Source organism: Spea bombifrons, chromosome 4 (assembly GCF_027358695.1).
Source record: "Spea bombifrons isolate aSpeBom1 chromosome 4, aSpeBom1.2.pri, whole genome shotgun sequence".
NCBI lineage: Eukaryota > Metazoa > Chordata > Amphibia > Anura > Pelobatidae > Spea > Spea bombifrons.
The window spans coordinates 7846555-7860538 of NC_071090.1; the positions used below are offsets into that span (position 1 = coordinate 7846555).

Genomic DNA, 13984 nt, shown 5'->3' on the forward strand with positions numbered 1-13984 from the left:
GGTGACAACCCTACTACCCAGGACAGTGCCCAAAAACGAGTGTCAGGAAAACAGGAGTACTTGGCACACATGCATGCCTGCAGTGTTCCTACAGCCAGTGTTAGAGCTGACTGAAGGTGAGTATATGACATGCATCGAGATGTAGAATCCCTACCTGTATTTGCAAAACGGCCAACATAACAACGTAAAGAGTCCACACAGCCATTATATGCATTAAAGGGCATATCAAGGGCTATAATTTGTGAATAACATTCTTTGTGATGACCACCATATTTACTTTGACTCCATGGCCCTACTAGCACAGTCACCATGTATTAGGCCCTGCAGTCCCCAGGTGTAAGGGACCCCAATACTTCTTGCTGCAAAAGAGGGTCATTTTAAATTGGCTGTAGTCTGCTGTTTGGGATGGCTAGAATAGTTTTTTCCGGAAAATACTCAGGGTGTTTATTACTGTATCGTGGGCTCATATTCTGAGAATGGTTTTATTTGCTCCATAATATAAGTGCACATAAATTAGTTCTAATTTCACGTTTAATAATATTTCCCACGCTATAGTCCCACAGACATTTAGATCAAGTCTAGATGTATACATGCTGAGGGGTATCTCTACACAACTTGCAGGGTGGCCCTGAGATTTTTTGTTAGGCTATTGACCTCCCCTGCTCACAAAATCTAAATGAGTTCTGCTCCCACTCCATTGATTTTTGTTCTGTTTATGTCCTCTCCTGAACCCAAAGGCCTTGTTAATGCTTATGAACTGTCTTCTCGACCACAAATGATTATGTTCCACTGCAGCCCACAGATTCCTGTTGACCCATGGCCCTGGTTTAACTAATCAAGACACTTCCTCATGCCAGCCCACACTACTGTGAAATTTTTTTTGGAACACAAACTGTTGTTTGAGCACTCATCACTAAGAGATGAAATAAATCAGTCTTCGTTTAGTTTTACCCTACACTGAGTCTCGGCTAGTGACTGGGGAACCGGGGAAAGCGTGTTGTCCCAGGCTAAGGGAGCACAAGACAGCGGAGGTAGTCGGTCGGACTAGCCAGCTCCGTGACATTGCTTTTTTGATCTTAGGCAGTTTTTCCAGCCTTTACACGTTGGAATTTTCACCCAGCTAAAAGGGATTAGGATAAATGGCAAGTATCTGCCCCCTCCTGATGTCATTTCCTTGGTAGAGTTCTACTTAAACACGCCCCGGCGGACCCTTTTGTCTCTTTTCTGTGGTTTGTAAGGCATGCTTTATTCCGAATGTCTGCTCCTCTAGGAAGATTGGCCCCAAATGATGGTGCAAATTGTTTGCTGTTGCTTTTGGCACGCAGGACAAGGCAAAACCCACATGGCTTTTTCATGGTGTTTTTTCTCTCCCAGACTTCTATTGGAGAAAAACGCCAAGATTTCCTTGCAAAAAATGCCAGTGTCAACATGCTGCGATTTTGAAAAACTGCCAGAGCCCAAAAAGGCAGAAAAACGCCAAAGAGGACTGAAAAAAACGGCAAACAGAAAAACGCCAAGTGGATATGGCATTGTGCGATTTCCTATTGAAGAACAGCTAACATCTGGCTGCAGCGTTTTTTTCAAAAAAACGCAGTGTGGCTGAATTGGCGTTTTTAGCAAAAAAAAACAAGTGGAAACCTAGCCTAATGCATACAGGTACTTGTACTTTAGATTCTGTCATCTGTTTTGGACCAACACCCATCTTTTATCACTAGCCACACTGAAGATAATTTCCGACAGGTCCCATAGACCTTCTCATTGTTCTTGAACACCAGTAACCAAAACCATTATAAACATGCAGACGAAATGGGCCGAACCGTTATCTTCTGTCAAATTCTATGTTTCTGCAACAGTCCCATTGCATTTGCAGCAGACTTAATTTGATTATTGCTTTTGCTGGACGCCATATTATTTATACCGAGGCCTGTGCCAAGTACTGATTCGTCGTACTTCATTTGCTCATAAATTCTCTACACAGGGGCACATTTGTAACCCTATAGCAATACACAAGAGGCAAATCTGGAGCCCAAATCTGTGGGAGGCCCTGAATATTTTTTTTTTTTGCAAAGTTTGTCAGAAAATGTTGCTATATAAATAATATTTCACAAATATTAATGAGGCCAATAAACTCATATTCGCAGAGAGTCTGTCACTCGTTACATCAGCAGAGACTCTCCTCAAACCGTCTGCAAAGAGCGCCAAGGAGCAGACAGAGCCGCAGCTACACAGATCAGCAACACAGCAGCCTTGTGATTGGCTCATCTACGCTTCTCGCTTCCAATTTGCTATAACGATTGCCAATCAATGCTTACAAGTAGGCGGGACTAATAAGGACAGCGAGAGGAAAAGGGAGTCTGGCTGCTGCAGCCTAAAACAGAAAGAGGGGGGATCCGCAGCACAGCAGAGCAGACCCGGCGCACAGGGCTCTGCAGCACAGCAAGACCTGGAGGCACTAACAGCCATACACAGCTCAGGCCAGCTGGATCTGCAGCACAACAGGCTCTGCAGGTAAACACAGCCTGCACAACACACACAGACCTGCACATAGCAGCATTTAAACACAAGCTTGCAGGGCAACATGGGCTGCTGTGCAGCCAACACTTTACATGCAGTGCAGAGCATCCTAACAACACCCCCCTGCTCTGCAGAGCCCAGACAACAGCATACATCCACCCTGCTTGCAGTGCAAGTGCCCAAATTGCCCATCAGCAATGTGCATGTACTGCATCCTTAGGTGCTTGCCTTATTCCTCCCCACCAAACTCATAACTATCCATGCATTCTTATGATTGGTTGATTGCAATGTTTATGCTGCTGTATTACTGCACACAATGCTTAGCAGGACTGTACAATGAAGTCATTCATCGAGGCGTGTGTGTTTTTAGCAGACTTGTATATTATTCTGTTCTGTTTGTAAACAATTTAGGGCGCCCTTGGCCCTAGAGCTCGCAATCTAACCGGGCCAGCCGCTGTAAGTTTCCATTTCGTTTGCCGCTGTGCGCTGTTAAGAAGCTACTTCCTTGCGTTGGCATCTGTGTGTTTGTCTGAGCTGTTACAGGAAATTTTAGTCTGCGATTTTCCTGTTTATAGAATCATCTCAGTAAAAAGCGGCGCGAGTCACTGAGACCTTTATTTGTTTCCAGGCAGTGAAATAAGAGATACATGTGTGCATGTTACACGCGTGTGTGTATATGTATGTTTATATAATATATATATATATATATATATATATAATGTGTGGGCGTGCGTATGTGTGTGTGTGTGTGTGTATATATATATATATATATATATATATATATATATATATATATGTATGTTTATATGTGTGGGTGGGTGTGTTTATGTGTATGTTTATGTATGTATCTGCATTACAGAATTCATGCAAAGGTGGAATCAGGACTTTTGTGGTTTGGTTTTATTACCCCAGGTTTAATGTAATTATCCATTATTTATCCCAGCTTTGGAGAACTGGATCAATTGAGGGGGATTTATAACGGTACAGTGCCTAAAACTGCCACAATGATATGTATGATATGGAATTACCTACTGTGTGTGTGTGTGTGTGTGTACGTATGTACGTACGTACGTACGTACATACATACAAACATACATACAATCTCCATAAACCATGTTTGGCACCTCCAAATACTCTTGATTTTTTTTTTTCTCTCTCATACTCCAGCCAACATGGAAACAACAATATGTTATTCTTAGCGTTCACACGTTTTGAAAATGTACATAATTTTTGAACGGGGATAATAATAATAATAAATCTAATATTGTAAATGTGAAAAGTAGTCTTAACCCCATAGCAACCAGTGAAATAAACTTTAAGAATTAAGCATCTACCCAAGACTTAAAATTTAAAATTTTAAATATATTATAATAACTTTTTAGCGGACCGGATTATTCATAGAACGAGACCTAGAATCAGATATGGTTTTTTCAGGGTATCCGAGGTCACAGATTTTCCCATCAAGCTCCCAGTTTGCCAAACCAATAAACACTCAAATGAAACCATTTCTCTGAAAAATAGATCTGATAAAATGTTGACTCGTGCCCCCCCGGTTATTTGTAATATATACGGTGACACCAAAATGCTTTAGCATCTTCTCTATACATTTGGTGTCCAGGTGTTTAATGCAACACCTGGATGGAGCTGAAGGAGGAGGTACCCAAACATGGTTGCCTGTCTGCCGCTCTTGAGACCGCTGGAGTTGTGTCCACTTCGCTACATTTCACTGAAAAGCTATATTCTTCATTCTCGTGGATTTTTTTTTTAGTTTACGAACCTCCCAACGTGAAGGGGCAGCGTTTTTATCTGATCTTCTGTTTGGAAGAGATTGTGAATTGTTGCCCCAGAGCGAGTCGTTGTGTCGCACGCGCCTTTTGGTTGTAGATATCTCTATCTTTAAAGACAATCACGAGGCTACAGGCCCCAGCCTGGTGTATATCTGAGCAAGATGAGTATTAAGGAGAACCCCGGAGGGGGGGGGAGAAGAGCCCCGGGATATAAGCCACAAGACTTTCCTAATTATTTGTAAGAATTCTTATCATTTATGTTCGCAGGAAAAGCACTCGGGACGCACGAAGAATAGATTTGCAGATATTTGTTTATAAGGGTTTAGCTTAACGTAAAATCAGCTGTCGAGAGACATCCGAATACACGCAAAATATTCAAGGGGCCCTTTCGTGAATATGATAGCTGTATGTCCCCCTTAATATTCATTTTGTCCTCCTGTACAGAGGGGCTCTGCAGAATCCCCCCAATATAAGTTTGCTGCTTTCTAAGCCAAAAACTCAACTCCTGCTTGCCAAAATGCCCTCGTGCTGTACTCCCTGACAGCAAGCTCCAGGGGGCTAACGAGACCACCACATACATGTCCTGATTTCAGTGTGAGTGCTTTACTCGCTGGCTGCCTGAAGTAGCCACAGGTAAAGTAGACTATGAAGGAAGAACTGCAGCTCTGGAGCTGCAGCTTTTCCTTCAGATAAGTACCTTTTTAATTCCCAACAGGTTGAAGAATGCGTGTTAAAGTACTTTGATCCACGTTCTTCATTGATTATTCTATATGGACACTAATCTGTTCCATTAAAACTTCTTTAAAATCGCTAATTCCTCTTTTATGCTTCACTTAAGAATGCAACCCCCCCCCAAAACATTGATCACATTTGTGTAATGCCTTTAAAATTTGTTCTTTGTCTTAATTTTTTTTTTTAAATTTGATAAACGGACAGTAAGTATCCAGGGCTTTTATTCTGAAGGAACAGGTCTAGCTATGAAACACCACGGTGTTGTATATACGTATACATGCATGCGCACACGCTATCCCTCAGCCAGCTCAGCTCATACCTCCACCACCTTCAGAAGCTGTCGCTAGTACCGAGTGGTGGGCACCATCCTTGAACGTATACCTTTTTTTTTTATCTGATAACACCCATTCAAGGGTCTCCTCATAAAACCAACACCACAGGATATATGAGCAGCCAGTTTTCAAGTTCAAATTGAAGAAGTGTAGACATCACTGAGTGGCAACCACATTTTGGGTGACCTCTTATCCTTTAAGAAATTCTGCTCTGGGGATTCAATAGACTTAGAACCGGCCAAAATGTGTATCGCACGTCTGAGAGATTATACGCTTATTTCAGGGTACGTTGCAACATTGGTCTTATTACGAAGTTTCAGTGGTCCACTTTAACCGCAAGACTTCCTTCATCGTGGCTTGCTGCACATCTGTAAACTAGTATATTTTTAACCTGTTGTCTTGGAGACTGTGGCTACAAATAAACTTGTTTTTAGAACAAAAGTATATGTGAAACTGGTCATTTACATTCGCGTGTCACATCCTGAATTTTGGTTTTCAGGTGGTGGTGTTACTAAAGACTCCTAAAATATATTAATTCATTTATTTTTTTTATTTCTCCTAGGTAAAACCGACTAGGTACTTGGCCAGAAAGGGAGCCCCAAGCCACGATGTCAAAGTATAAACTTGTTATGTTGAGGCATGGCGAAGGTGCCTGGACTGTTGAAAACCGCTTTTGCAGCTGGGTTGATCAGAAGCTGAGTCTCGACGGAATAAAGGAAGCGGAAATGTGCGGAAAACATCTTAAGTCGTTGGGTTTTGAGTTTGATGTGGTCTTCACTTCGGTACTGAGTCGTTCTATACAAACAGCGTGGCTGGTGTTGCAAGAGCTGGGACAGGAGTGGGTTCCGGTACAGAGTTCTTGGAGACTGAACGAGAGGCATTACGGGGCGCTGATTGGTCTCAACCGAGCAGACCTGGCGTTGAACCATGGTGAAGAACAAGTGAAGATGTGGAGGAGAAGCTACGATGTCGCTCCTCCGCCGATAGACGAGAGCCATCCCTATTACCAAGTAATACACACAGATCGGAGGTACTCTCGTTGCGATATACAAGAGGAAAAGCTGCCAAAATCGGAGAGCTTGAAGCAAGTCATAGAGAGACTTCTCCCCTACTGGAATGATGTGATTGCACCACAAATTAAACAAGGCAAAAATGTTCTTATATCTGCCCATGGAAACAGCACAAGGGCATTGTTAAAGCATTTAGAAGGTATGCACTCCACCCCCCCCAACACCCCCCTCCAAAAAAAAAAAAGCTAAGCTATTGTGGCTCGTGACTAAGCTTGGGTGATCATTTGAAACAATTTGGAGTCAGACCATGTACAAATTCCTAACAAGCACTAGACCACAAGTGCTGACAAATTATTTTGATTGTGTGCATAATACTATAGGAGAATACAACTTTGTGTGTGTGTGTGTGTTTGTGAATGGTGATGTCACTTTAAAGGCAAAAAACACACGTTGGGAAGCGCGCCTTTCCATCAAAAAATGGATCAAACTGACCTTTTAAAACGGCCTTCATTCATTTCTATGTATTTTATTATTATATTTTTCTGTGGGATGTGTATGTGTGTGTATGTATATGTGATATATTATAGTAGGCTGCTGGCACTTGGCGTGTAACGCAGTGGACTTGGAAGGAAAGTTCAATGTGTAAGAGTATCTGGTTATTTAATCACTACTTGCTGACCTTTACAAAGCCAAGTTCATGCTTCTTGCGAGCGTCTCCTAGGATATAGCCTTTTTTCTCACTTTATGTATAAACCGGAACTTTGATTACAGCTGGGGAATAAATTGTGTAATACGTTATTTTACATCTTAAAGATACTCTTAAGCACGAAATATAAAAATGATTATTATTAAATATTAATAAAATATATTTGCACAGAGTCTATTGGACTAATTATTCTAACCTGGTTTTTATATATAGCGCTTTATAATAACACCCGTCCTTCTTTGTTCTTCTGTAATTCAACAGGTATTTCTGATACAGACATAATAAACATTTCTCTTCCGACTGGCGTTCCTGTGCTCCTAGAACTTGATGAAAACCTGCACCCGGTTAAGCCTCACGTGTTCCTGGGCGATCAGCAGGCCATCCAAGCTGCCATCAAAAAAGTGGAGGATCAAGGCAAAGTGAAACCTACCAAGAATTAGTTCCTTTGTTTACTTCCGTGGCATTTGCTTGAGGGGATTTTCCAGTGTTTTGTGTAATTTGTAGCAAATCCTGTAAATAGTTATTTTCTGTTTTGTTTTAATTGTTTTTCAAACATACGCTACTGTGAAACGTTTGGGGTCATATAGCTGTTTTCATCGAAAATAGGAATATTTCTAGCTGTAACAAAATAGCAAAAGTGTGTTTCTAACGATCGGTTAGCCTCTTAAACATAAACTTGGATCAGCGAACACAACGTGCCATTGGAACACAGGAGTGATGAAGGGCCTCTGTATGTCTATGACGGTATTCCATTAAAAAAAAAATCGTTTCCAGCTATAATAGTCATTTACCACATTCACAATCCGCTTTTCTTTCAAAAACTAGGAAATATCTAAGTGACCCCAAACTTTTGAATGGTAGTGTATATAGTTCTATATTTTGTATATGTATATTTTGCGTATTGTTTATGTTGTAGAAGGCACTTCCTAATATTCTGGGTATTAATGATCTAGTCTGCACCTTAGTGTATAGTGTTTTTTTTTCCCATTTTGCTTTTATTTTTCTGTTTTCTTCCTTTTTGCAGAATTTTTTATCTTTGTTGAAGGTGTGTTACAAGATCGCCATCAATGCTGATGAATTCTGATTTCACATCCAAAGCCGGTGCTCTGTTTGTTCTAGCTTTAGTCTTTTAATGAGGTGCAGGCACATGGGTCTAAGTAGTTAGGAGCAAGAGAACAAATACTATATCCGCAGACAGGTTTGGGCTTTTTTAACCCCTTAAGGACAACGGGCGGTCCCTAAACCCATTGAAAACAATGCACGGGCTTTGTCATTAAGGGGTTGATGTGAGCCCCTGGATGTTGTGAATCCATAACTGACTGTGTTCTTTGTAACGCCACTATAGGTATTGCTTGGATATGATGGACCTATGACTATAGCGCCCTATAGAATACAACATTCTATAGGAAGCTATAGTAATAGGTCCATCATGTCTAAGTAATTCCTATAGTGCCATTGCAAAATGCCGGTTGGGCGATTCTTTTGATTACTATGTTAATAAATCCACCTTTTAAAACTGTTCCTAAATAACCCCCCGTGTTGTGTCGTGGAAGGGTGACCAGAATCAATTTATCTACGCGACGTGGACGGTGGCCCTTATTTTAGCATGTTCCCTTTGTTTTCGGAGTACCTACTATATGTAGCATTCACTGTTGACCTCGGCTATGTTCAGACGGGTATGTTGTTATAAGCTTGCCACCCATAGGCACTTCAGAGATCACAGCACTTTTGGACATTTAAAGGTCAAATTTGCATTTCTGTGTTTTAAACGTTTAGGAAAGTTAATATTTTTATAAACTTTAAAATATTTTGTTTTTCTCTTCTCCAGAAATTAAAATGTCTAGTTGGACAAACCCATGTAAAATTAAACATATTTTGAGCCAAAGAAATGTCTGTTTTGCTGTAAGAAATACTTTTTTTTTATTTTTTTTTACTTACTAATATGTAAACTATTCCTGTCTTCTCACACCAATGCAACCTTCATACACATTCTATTGTTTCCTTAGATCTGTGGATACTTTTTTGTTTGTTTTTTTTTCTCTTCTGTATTAAGAATTTACACCCCCGCTTTGACACTTGAAAGGTTAATTGGAGTCTCTCTCACTTGTATCGCAAAAAGCACATATGATATACTGGACTACAGGACTGGCCTGGGGATGCACTGGCACTTTAAGGCCAATGTCCACCAAGTGACAAAACTACAGCCGATGACCCTACATGCTCACGCAGCGTGAGGGCTGGCGTATCCAGCCAATAGCCACCCTCAGCACTTGCAACAGATCGGCAGAGTATGGAGCGATGTTGGCCAGTGACCCACCAGGCGTTTGCCCAGATGACCAGTCCGAGCCTGCTGCTCAATAAAGATAACCTGTTATGTTTTCTGAAGGGTTGCCGTGAGTTTAATCACATTGAGCCAAAAGCTTGTTTTTGTTCCTTTCCTAATGCATACTGAAAATCAAAATGGCAAACTCCTGATTAACTCTATACACCCTTGAGTTTAATTTTTTTTTAATTTTGACGTTCAACATTTTGTCGTTTAGGCGAGACAAATCACGAACTAAATGGAAACTCTTTCCTAGTCAACATAGCTGATACATGCGTGTAAAACCTGTATAACTACTTCTAAAATAACTATTTTCATCTGAGAAACAATGCGGAAGGGGTAGGTAAAGCATGAATGTTATTTAACTTTTAGGCCTATAAGATAATGTTGAGTATATTTGATTAAGTAGAGGTAATGTCCTTAACATCCCAAGTATTGCATGTTAATACTTTAATATGGAATCTTTCTCAAAAATAAAATAAAGCTCTAACCTGACAGAAGCTTCAGCCCTTCTTGCCGACCTATCAGTGGCAGGAAAACACTCCTATTGAATTCAATGGAAGTGCTTTACACGCACACAGGAGTCTTTTATCCTAGAAAATCTTCTCCCAAAATATGATTAATCCAATATTGTGCTGTTTTGTTGCTCACAAATATATGAGTAAAGGCTAGGATTGAAATGTTACTCTTACGCTTTTGTGCTAAAGATTAGGTGCTATTAAACTTGTGAATGAGGCCAAAATTCTTTTCGGACAAATGTTTGACCCATTTGTTTTTGGGCACTCAATTTCTTTTCCTGCCCTTTTGGTTCAGAAAAAATTCAGGGGGCTGTGTTTACTCTGAAACAACAAAAATATATCTCTTTCTGTGTGCCCCCTGCCTAATCCTCAGTCCTGTCGGTGACTCGACTCTCTGCTTCCTTTTGTGCCCCCTGCCCTAATCCTCCTAGTCTTCCCTCTACCATATCCCCACAACCTTCTCTTGGGGTTTTGCCATGTGTGTGCTCTCTCCCTGTGCCTTATAGCTGCTCCCCCTCACCTGCTCACCCACCTTCTTCAGCTGTTTACTTGTCTCCTCTGATCTCTCTGTGCAGCTGCAGAGACAATATTGACAAGAAAGGGAGAGGGGAGTTATTGATTGAAAGAGTGTGCAGGTGCAGAGAATAAATTGTGTTGTGTACACAGTGCCTGCAATAGAAGCTGCCCTAAATTATAACATAATATGCTTGTCTGTAGAAGTAAATTAATGCATAGTTTTCCTTACTGGAACTGAAATAGTTAATTGTCATCTGTATATTAGTTATCCTCTGTTAGGTCGTTTTTATAAGATGTGTTAGTTTGGTAACACTTGTTCCTCTGCCCATAAAGTGTTTGTTAATCAGTCTTTGGTCTTGTCTTAGATTCAGGAGCCATATGACCATCCTATGTATGTTTTTAAATTACTTCTCTGTATTATAGCCTCTACCACTTCTGCTAGGTGACTGTTCCACTTATCCACCACCTCTCAGTAAAGTAAACCTTCCTGACATTAGGTAAATCCCAAGGACCTCCATGTTAAGATTTTACACTGTTGGAGCAGCACAATATTCCCCCAAAATAACTAATAACTAATGTTGTCTCAGCTGCCCTAAAATATAATAAGATCCTCGCTTGACCACAGAGGTTAAAGGACGGCACAAAGCCGTGAGGACGATCACAGGGAAATGCGTCGGGCTTAGTGGTTTACACTCCATTCACGTTACACTTGGGATCCCTGTTAGTTGTTTGACCTCTGTGGTTAAGTTAGGATTCTATCAGATTTTAGGGCAGTAGAGCGAGGCAACATTAGTTTTTTTTATTCAAGCCACTGTTAATTTTGGAGAATCTTGGGCTGCCCCACAGCAGTAGCTGCCAAGAAGAGCGGCCGTGTAAAATACTTACTGCCAGTTATCGCAAGCCAAGAGTATTCCAACCAGTTATTAGGTTTAGGGGGGGAATTACTTTCTTGCCTGGGTCATATAGGTTTTGATAAACTCTACCTTCAATAAATGAAACCATCATTTAAAAGCTGCATTTTGTGTTTACTCACATTGTCTTAAAATTATTTGGATGATCTGAAACATTTAAGTGTGGCAATAAGCAAACAATAAAACAAAATCGGGAATGGGGCAAATACTTTTTCACAGCACTGTACCTTCATTCCATTTTTTTGTGGTGCTTTTTGTGAACCTCCCTTTTAGATTTTTGTGCCCCTTTCACAATCAGGAACTCAAGTTAATTATCCGTTATTGAATTGCTGTTAACATTTGTTTTGTGAAATTTAAGCTTTTAATTCTCCTTATTCACCTTCAGCCAAAACATGTTGCTTCACCGTATGAAATTAGCTGGATGCGCTTATTTTCTTACCTGGAGTTCTGTTCCTATTGTGGGGCCAGGTAAAAAAAAGACCTGATGGTTATTTAAATACTTAAATATTGATATCCCTCTACAGACCTATCCCATTTCCATTCTTCAGCCATAATCTGCCTACCCATTCTCTCCCAATTATCACCCGGTCCCCAGTCATAGCCCCCTTCTGTTATCAATTATCTGCCTTCCCCATACACAATCCCACCTCTAATTACATTAGGATAGGAGCTGCTTGATTGAGTTGGTTCAAAGACAGGACAGACATGTCGTATATACAGCCATCTGTGACGCAGCACAGAAGAGAAGCGTCGACAGTTTCACCATGAATGTACAGGCGTCACGTTTGTACCGTCAATAAAAATAGCACACCTGAGACATCACAACTCTTGTACATATGTAAGCAGCGCAGCACCAACAATCATTCATGCATTGATGTGAAACATATCACAAAGAGGCAATGGTAATCACAACAAGAGCAAAGATGTCAAAAAAAGGCTATTGTGGCAGGAATGACACCTGGGGATGCGGAGGGGGTGGAATGGCTTAGCCTGCGACATTGACCTGTTCCCTATTCAAAATTGGGTAGTTGCTAGCAAACTACAAAGCATCCTTAACACATTAGGTGCCATTAAAATGGGGGTGTTTCCCATGATGTCAATTAAAAGCTATTTATCCATAACAACAAATTGATGTACAATTGTTTTTTTTTTTAACTTTCAAAATATTATTTTATTTATGAAATCAACATTAACAATATATCATAAAACACATTTTTTTGTGAAAATTAAATGTGATTTTTATGGGGACAGTTAAATAAAATAAATACAGGTTTTTAACAAGAAATAACGGTGGTGTAAACTATTTGGCAAGATAATTTTTGAAATAAGTAAAGTGTATATATACTTTAGTATAGAGTTTTGCTAAATGAATTCACTTTTTAACACTTAGCTACGCTCACAGGATGCCTGTAAGGGCCAAATCTCTTCATGTTTTTTGGGAAACTTAAAAAAATTTTATATAGCCATATCTGGGAACATTCTAAATCAGATGGTTTTTAAACTGTTGAAATATGAACCCTTTAATAGCGGATAATGTAGATTCTATTTAATGACTCATATGTGTTAATTAAATGACTTTGATATCAGTCATCATGGAAATCTTGACTTGTCGTTATTTGAAGACACTCTTAATTGAGTCACCTGCATTCAAGCAGGATATCCACCATAACATGCTGGTAACAAAAGCACCAATTGGCAGCCTTATATATGATCAAAGAAGCGTAGAGTAGGAAGGAGTCAGTTCTAGACTGTTTGACCCTGAGAATCTGCCCCTTCCCCCTGAGATTAGGTCAAACCTGAGAGTTCCCAGGTATGTACATAACTGCTGTTAAATTTTATTTAATTGTCCCCATAAAAATCCCATTTAATTTTCACAAAAAAAGGTGTTTTATGATATATTGTTAATGTTGATTTCATAAATAAAATAATATTTTGAAACTTAAAAAAACAAACAATTGTACATCAATTTGTTGTTATGAATAAAGAGTTTTTAATTGACATTAAAGAAATCATACAAAAATATAAAAACCTAGACTGGATTGTTCTTGTTTCAGAAGCGCTGAACATGTTGCCGGCAGATAAAACAATAGCCACAAGGTGGCAGTATAGCCATGCCAGAATATAAACAACGCGACATGACCTTTTATGGAATAAATGTGTTCTCCTCAACAAAATCCCTTCCTGCTTTTTGCTCATCATGTTCACCGCCAATATCATTAAGAGGCTTTATTTTTATATAAAATGTGGTTGCAAATACTCCACAAATGTAAATACTTCCATCAGCAATTTATTGTTGGCAGTCCTTACCATAGGCCTACCCCTCCAAAGACCCATATTGAGTCACCTACATTCAAGCAGGGTTATCAATGATAAAATATTGGTAGCCAAGAGCTGTAGCTAGCTCCTTTTGCGCCCGAGGCAAGAGTGGAAAATTGTGCCCCCCAGCTAATTTTTAACAGAGGTTATTTTATTTACACCGCCCTCACGCACTGCCTTTACACACACCTATCCATAAACACGCATATATGCATACACTGCCCTTACACACGACTGTCCAATAACACGCATATACACATACACTGCCCTTACACAACCCTGCCTTTACACACATATACACACACACTAGCTTACAAAC

The 13984-nt window shown here is 40.0% G+C and overlaps 1 protein-coding gene across 1 annotated transcript; it reads left to right on the forward strand.

The window, feature by feature from the left end:
• The first annotated feature begins 2344 nt into the window (after window positions 1-2344).
• BPGM (bisphosphoglycerate mutase) lies at window positions 2345-7876 on the forward strand. Its single transcript, XM_053465557.1, has 3 exons — window positions 2345-2508; window positions 5928-6574; window positions 7343-7876. The coding sequence occupies exons 2-3, from the start codon at window positions 5974-5976 to the stop codon at window positions 7519-7521; spliced, it is 780 nt and encodes a 259-aa protein (XP_053321532.1). The 5' UTR covers window positions 2345-2508; window positions 5928-5973; the 3' UTR covers window positions 7522-7876.
• The last annotated feature ends 6108 nt before the right edge of the window (window positions 7877-13984 follow it).